At 39.3% G+C, this 8,398-nt stretch overlaps 1 protein-coding gene across 1 annotated transcript; it reads left to right on the forward strand.

Moving 5' to 3' along the window:
- The first annotated feature begins 7,096 nt into the window (after window positions 1–7,096).
- On the forward strand, window positions 7,097–7,777 carry LOC132607695 (uncharacterized). The gene has a single exon (XM_060321780.1). The coding sequence runs from the start codon at window positions 7,097–7,099 to the stop codon at window positions 7,775–7,777; it is 681 nt and encodes a 226-aa protein (XP_060177763.1).
- The last annotated feature ends 621 nt before the right edge of the window (window positions 7,778–8,398 follow it).

Below are 8,398 nucleotides of genomic sequence, written 5' to 3' on the forward strand. Positions count from 1 at the left end.
TTACCTTAGTACTATGCATTATAACTTTCACTATATATGTGATAATTGATTTGTAATTTTAGATTTTTAAAGCATTACAATTTATGTAACATTTTCAAATGGTATTTATTTCAAATTTCATTCTATCCACAAACTTGTTCTCTACATCTTGTTGACATTCAATTTTGCTTCGATTTATTTCTTTAGGCCATTATTTATTTAAGAAAAGTCATAGTAATTGTAGGCACTATAATTTTGTCGGACTTAAATCCACAAATTAATCCGGATCATGTTTTTTAAAATTCGAGATATATTGGTCGAAACAAATATTATGAGCTAATGTAGTTGGATTTATTGCTTAAGTCCAATATATATATGGATTTAATTGGAAGACCAATACAATTGGGCTAGTCTATCTTATCGGACTTCACATGATGAGCCTACTCTATTAGCCCAAGGTCCATGCCACACATCAAATGACATGGCGTGCCAAGTCAATTCGAGGACCAATAAAATCATGCCACAAGCATAAGGACACAGCATGCCAAGTCAATAGAAGAGCCAATCAAATGTCGCCAAGTATTCAAATGACATGGTTCAACCAATCATATACATACCCTAGCTCTCCCCTGTAACTATGAATAGGAGCCTTCATAAAGCCAAAAGGCATCAAGAAAAATACATAAAGCCAAAAGGCATCAAGAAAAATACTAGAGAAGCTCTCATCCGCAAGTCTTCCGCATATTAAGAAGTCTTCGCTCCAAGTGGTGAGCCATAAGTTTCCATACCTCTGCGTTTGTGATTAAAGCTTGGCTTCGCATTCGTAGTGAAATCTCGACAACAAGTAATCCGTCTATTCAAGAACAAGCAAAGCCTTTGATTGACGGCCGTATCGTGAGGAGAAGAATAAGAGGATTACATCTTTTTATTTAAGGTTTCATAAAAATTGTAACTCCCGCACAAATTCTTGAAATCAAATATTATTCTTTGTCACTGTTTTTCTTATCTTGATTTCAAATTCTTGAAATCAAAGATTAGTCGTTACAAATTTGGCACGCCCAGTGGGACAATCTTTACCTCTCATCTCTTTTCTCACCGAACTACAAAAACACTAAGATGGCTTCCAAGAAGGTCAACTCAAAATCCGCATCTACAAAAACTATGAAAACATCCTAGATGTTACTGACGGGAGTGTCGGACCTATCACAAGGAGCCAAGAAAAATTACTAGGGCAACGAGCTCTGCAAGCATAGCCTGAATCTACTGTCGTCTTTGGTTCGTTGTCAAAAGGCGTGAGATCTTCCGCAAACACCAAAGAAGAAGGGGAGACTATCGCCAAAATGGTCGAGAGGGTTTCTTGCCCAACTTAGTTTATCTAAGTCTAAGAAATCCTTCAGGCAAGCTGATGATGATGTCTTGAGCACTGGATCTACTCTGCATAACATGTCCGCATCCTATGTTCGGGAAAATCCGTGTTTTCCTACTTCATCTATGATGGTGATGCATGTGATGATGACCAATGCTTCAACTGTTGAAGAACAACTCGCGAGCTTGACGAAGGCAATTGGAGACTTGAGAAAATATGTGCAAGATCAAGATAATCAAATTATCAAGTTGACAGACAAATTTGATAGTGTGATGGAGGGGGATTCAAGTCATGCCCCCGGAAAACGTCCGCAAGCACAAGAAAGGATTGATTCTCCCACAAAACAAATGGAACATGCTTCAGAAATCCAAGTTTCATCTGAAGGGATGATTCTAATCGATCAAATAAAGGAGTTCATCATGGGGACCATCAAGGATAAATATGATGTTTCCAAAAAAGCGTCCCTTACATACACGAAGTCGTACACTGCAAGGATTGATAACTTGAAGATGCTTGCCGGTTTTCAACCCCCAAAATTTCAGCAGTTTGATGGCAAGGTAAATCCGAAGCAACGTGTCGCGCACTTCATTGAAATATGCAACAACGCTAGAACATATGGTGATTACCTTGCCAAACAGTTTGTTCGTTTCCTTAAAGGTTACACTTTTGATTGGTACACAGACCTTGAGTCTGGTTCCATTGATAGTTGGGAGCAAATGGAACAACAGTTTCTCAACCGCTTCTATGGCATAAGACGCACTGTAAGCATGGTGGAACTTAGAAACACTCGCCAATGGAAGGAAGAACCATTTATTGACTTCATCAACTGATGGAGGCATGCAAGTCTAAATTGCAAAGATAGACTTAGCGAAGCTTCGGGAATAGAGATATTCATTCAAGGTATGCACTGGGGACTTAGCTATATCTTGCAAGGAATAAAGCCTAAGACTTTTGAAGAATTGGCCACTCGTGCTCATGACATGGAGTTAAGCATGGCGTCAGTCGGAAGTGAAGTGTCGCCAGTCTACGAATCCTGAAAAGATAAAGACAAAGCAAAAAGTAAAGAAAGTGGGGAGATATTTTCCCAAGACCTAAAACAATGAATCCATGAATGTTAATGCTGCGCCTGTGACGTTTACCACTAAAGTAATCAAGAAGCAGAGCGTAACGACAACTTCTTTGAAAGATAGAGCGAATAGAAAACCAACTTTCAAGGAGATGCAAGAGAAGGATTATCATTCATTGATTCAGACGTTTTTGCAACTTCTTGGGCTGAATCTTTTCGAGTTACCCGAGATGAAATAGCCGAGTGAAGTAGGGAGAACTGATGAACCGAATTGTTGCATGTACCAACAATTTATAGGCCACCCCATCGAGAAATGCTTTGTCTTCAAGGATAAGATGATGGAGCTAGCCTGCAAAGGAAAGATTTCACTTGAAGATGAGAAAGAAAGTGCAAACCAAGTTGGTGTCACTTTTGTCTCGCTCATTCCAGTCATAACCTGCAACTTTATTGAAGGATATGGAGAGGAAAACCTCCCGAACATATGTTTGGAAGGAATGATTAAGTTTGGAGACTTCAAACCTGTTAATGTAAATGAAATGTTTTCTCTTCTTACACCAAGTGATGTTGTTTCGGCAGAAGGAGGTTCGTCGAAGAAGACGAAGACCAAATTTCTCATCTTGATGATGGAGGCTGGACACTCGTGACTCGTCACAAGCGCCGCAAAACAGGTTGGCGAAAGGAGTTAGTTAAACTACAAACTAAGGGAAAGATAGTGAGTAAACCCGAAATGAAAAATTCAGTTGAGTACCCAAAGAAGGAGAAAATAGAGGGGCGCTACTACCAAGAACCACGTCGGCCAATAATATTAGGAGAATACTTGCCAAGTTGGTTTCACACCAAATTTATCATTGATGATGTAAAAGCTTCATGTTGTACCATTGATAAAAAGAAAGCGTAAAACGTGACCTCGTCATGTCTATCATCAGAAGACTCTGCAAAGTCATCTCCTGAAGTCGTAAATGCGTGCATGACCAAAATAACATTCATCGATGATGACCTTCTACTTGGAGACACACCTCATAATTGCCCTTTATTAATGATTGGGTTTGCACGTGAGCAAAAGGTGAACAAAATTCTAATCAATAGTGGATTTGGAGTTAAAATCCTTCCTATTCACACAATGAAGGAACTTGGAATCGCAATGGAGGATCTTTCCGCAAATCGTTTGATGATCCAAGGATTCAACCAAGGGGGACAAAGGTCCATAGGAGCTGTCAAAGTAGACCTCACCATCGGCGAGCTGCAATCCAGCACGTGGTTACATGTGATCGATGCAAGGACTTCATATAACATCTTTCTCGATAGGCCTTAGGTACGTGAGAACAATTAGGTGATCCCCTCTACCTACCACCAGTGTTTGAAGTATTATGAGGACGAATTTGAAAAGAATATTATGGCCGATGATAATCCCTTCACTGAAGCTGAAGCACATTTCACCGATGCTAAGTTCTACCTAAAGAAATATGCTGCAAAAGTTGATGACATTGCGACAATCGATAATGTTGAGTTAATGATCAAAAATGCAAAGGTGGTTGCTTGTAAGGCAAAGGTAGCAGTTAAGGATGATTAAAGGTCCACTGATTTGGATAAGTTGCCTAACACAAATAGCACTTCTTCGAGTAAGAAATTGACTTATGTTCTTCGTTATGTTCCAAAGGACAAAAAGGACGAGGGAAACACGTTGGGAGGACTGACCCTTCCTATCAAGCAGATTGACACAATAAAGTCATACATAAAATTGCTTGGAAGATTTGTGGCTAGTGGTTCGCCATAAAATGAAGCACTCCCTACGATGCCTACAGATGAAGGTTTCGATCCAAATGCTTACAAACCACTTGTAAAGGCTGGATACAATCCTAGCGAACCATCAAAATTGGGGAAGCTTTCAATAAACCTGCTGCGAGGAAAAATCGTGAATATTGGGGATACAAAAAACCTTCACCAGTTTGCATCTCCATAAGAAGGATAAGCAACAACTATATCACTGCAGAAGAGGAACCTCTCCCTTCTAATAAAAGGCCATCTATTTTTGATCGACTTGGAAAATTGACCGCGGGAGTTTCTATATTTGAGAGGTTAGTACCAATGACGAATTAAAACAAGATTTGGATAAACCACAAGGGTATGAAATCATCCGCTTTTCCCAAATCTCAAAATATCTCCAAAGACTTCCGAAGTCTGATCCCTTCTAGAATGAGGCAGCAAACAGATCTTGTGGTCTCATATGGAGAAGTACTAAAATCAAAGTCGCATATTGTGGTATACACCAAAGAGTGGGATGAAGAAGAAAAAGAAAGTGTTGGCTCTTCATATCACGTTACTGTACAAGATGAAAGGTATACTTTATCTCCAATAAAGGTTGACGAAGAGTTGGTGGATATTTCCTGGAGTTACCATATCTCTATCAATGATGGCGAACCTCAAAAAGATAAAGATGCTAAGGATGATCTGCTTGGATTTGAAGAAGGGGTAAAAACGACAGTCGACGCACTGAAAGAAGTCGACCTTGGCACTGATGAAGATCCAAGGCCCACTTATGTAAATTCTTTACTTGCAGTCGATGAAGAGAGTGCTTATGTCGAATTACTTAAAGAGTTTAAGGATGTATTTGCCTAGAGTTACAAAGAGATGTCTGGCTTAGATCCAAACGTTGCGGTCCATCATCTTGCTGTCAAGAACGGCGCACGTCCTATCAAACAAGCACAATGATGTTTTAGGCCAGAATTGGTTCCCTTGATTGAAAATGAAGTTAACAAGCTTAGTGAGGCTAGTTTCATTCACGAAGTTAAGTTCCCTACATGGATTTCGAGCATTGTCCCTGTGAGAAAGAAGAATGACAATTTCAAGTATGTGTTGATTTTAGGGATCTCAACAATGCTTGCCCTAAGGATCAATTTTCACTGCCATTTTTGAGTTTATGATTGATGCCACTACTGGATACGAGGCGATGTCCTTCATGGACGGCTTATCCTGCTACAACCAGATCCGCATGTCACCTAAGGATGAAGAGCGTACATCATTCCTAACTCCTAAAGATATTTATTGCTACAAAGTAATGCCTTTTAACTCGAAGAACGCTAGAGCAACATACCAAAGAGCTATGCAAAATTTCTTCAACAACATCCTTCACAAAAATATCGAATGTTATGTTGACGATTTGGTGGTGAAATCAAGAAAAAAGAGTGATCACTTGCAAGACCTGAGAATGGTGTTCGATCTACTACGAAGGTACCAACTCAAAATGAATCCTCTGAAATGTGCATTTGGGGTTACCTTTGGAAAATTCCTTGGCTTTGTCGTTCGACATCAGGGATAGAAATTGATCAAGCCAAAGTAGATTTAATCGTGAAGATGGTTGAGCCAAGAAAAATCCAGGAGTTGAAGAGTCTGCAAGGGAAGTTCCAGCCATTCAGTCGTCTCATGAAGAAGGGTGCTCCTTTCGAATGGGATCAAGCTTGTACCAACGCCTTTGAGAGCATCAAATCTTACTTGACGAAACCTCCAGTTCTTGCAGCTCCTGTATCGGTGCAAGAAAGGTCAGGTGGAGCACTCTTAACCTAAAAGAATAGCGAAGGGAAAGAAAATTTCCTTTTGCTACTTGATTAGCATGATTACACCAGATGAGTTGAAAAATTCACTGATCAAAATGTTGTGTTTGGCCTTAGTCTTCTCAATTCAGAAGATGAAACACTACTTTTAAGCTCATGTTATTTTTATTATTTCCAAAGCAAACCCTATCAAATTTGTGATGTCGAAACTTGTCCTTAGCAATCGACTAGCAAGGTGGTACTCTAATTTCAACAATTTGAGATTGTGTACGTTCCTCAAAAAGCTGTGAAAGGGCAAGCATTGGCAGACTTCTTAGCAGACCATCCGATCACCGAGAGTTAACTAATGAACTACCCAATGAGGATGCAATGGTCATTGAAATTCAACCACCTTGGAAGATGTATTTTGATGGTGCTGCACATCGCGAAGGAGCTGGCGCTGGTGTGATATTCGTCACTTCTCAAGAGGAGGTCTTACTATATTCCTTTACATTAACACAATGTTGCTCCAACTAATTGCGGAGTATCAAACACTCATACTTGGGCTTGAAATGGTTGTTGATATGAAGCAGTTACAATTACAAGTCTTTGGAGATTCTGAATTGGCGACGATCAATCAATTGTTGGGTACCTACGAGGTCAAAAATCCGGAATTGCGTCCCTATCATGATTATGCACAAAAATTTATTGGGTGGCTGGGCAACGTAACTCTTCAGCACGTGCCAAGGAAGGAAAATAAGAAGGCTGATGCTTTAGCTTCAACATTGACTTTGCCTGACCAAGCGCAAATCACTATATGCCAAAAATGGATAGTACCACCGAAGGACGATGAGGGTGAAGAAAGCAAACTCGAGCGTCTTGTGGCTCTTTCTAAAGTTGAGAAAGTCGATTGGTAAAAAACATGATCGATTACTTGTGTTATAGCATTATTCTAGAAGATCCAAAAAGAATGACCAAATTCGCCGTCGTGCCCCTCGCTTCCTTTACTAGAAAGATACTTTGTATCGTAGATCGTTCGAGGGAGTTCTCTTGCATTGTCTGGGGGAAGAAGAAGCAACTCAAGCTATGCAAGAAACACACTCTGGAGTTTGTGGATCGCATCATTCTGGGCCGAAACTGCACTTTCATATAAAAAGGATGGGGTATTATAGGCCAACAATGGTGAAAGATTGTTTGGACTATGCGCGAAGATGTGCATGCCAATTTCATGCAAATTTTATACACCAACCTCCTGAAGTTGTACATCCAACTGTTGCATCTTGGCCATTTGAAGCTTGGGGGCTAGACATGGTTGGACCGCTACTGAAATCTTCTGGTGTCCACTTGTACATCTTAGCTGCAATGGATTACTTCTTAATATGGGCTAAAGCTGTCGCCTTCAAAGAACTAAAAAAGGAGAATGTGGCAAACTTCATTCAAGTAAACATCATCTATCATTTTGGCATTTCTAGTTATATCATAACAGATAATAGCAAGCCGCTCTCCACCAAATTGATGACTAAGATTTGCAAGCTTTTTGGCTTCAAGAAACGTAATTCGTCTATGTATTATGCTGCTGCAAATGGACTAGCTGAAGCATTTAACAAGACCTTGTGTAACTTGTTAAAGAAGGTCGTTTCCAAGTCTAAAAGAGAATGGCACGATAGAATGGAAGAAGCTCTTTGGGCATACTGGACAACTCATCGCAGGGCTTCTATCCACATGTGGGAATGTTATTGTTCCTCTCACGCCACATTCATCCATGAAAATATAAAGTTTCACAAACCTAGGGTTTTTATTCTAGTTCATGATGACCATAAGTTACAAGTATCATTCTAAACCATGTTTGTATTAGTAATTTGTTATTGTATTCTTGATATTCCATTTTGGTTATTTGGAATCTGTCTGTAATCCATGAATACCCATGTCTTGAATTTCCATGGGTTTTTGAATGCAAATTATCATTTATTTGCTTAATTTTCATGAAATCCTACATGCTCCCATATTTTTACACGAGTTATACTATATATATATATATATATATATATATATATATATATATATATATATATATATATATATATATATATATATATATATATATATATACATTCATGTTATAATACACTTACAAATCATGTTTACAATCATGTTTAAGAAATTCAAGGGCTTTTAAGACAATAATATCCATGTTCATGTTTTGGGAGTTACATAGATTACCGAGAAGGTTTAATCCCTGAAACTACGTATGCCAGCGTAGGATAAGGATCACTCCGCCTAGTTAGGACAATTCCTTCACGTTACCCATTGCGGGTTATTGGATCCATTCATGTCATGTTCATGTCTCATACCCCGGCAAGGTATGAGATGGCTTAGTTGATTGGGCAGGGATCAGACGCTACGTGCTCACGTGGTGGTTATATGTCGATTTTATAGACACACACACATGCACATATTCAT

The sequence above is a fragment of the Lycium barbarum genome, chromosome 8, assembly GCF_019175385.1.
Source record: "Lycium barbarum isolate Lr01 chromosome 8, ASM1917538v2, whole genome shotgun sequence".
NCBI lineage: Eukaryota > Viridiplantae > Streptophyta > Magnoliopsida > Solanales > Solanaceae > Lycium > Lycium barbarum.

Coding starts and splice junctions, on each gene's coding strand:
- LOC132607695 (XM_060321780.1), top strand. CDS start 7,097: ATGGGGTATTATAGGCCAACAATGGTGAAAGATTGTTTGGACTATGCG.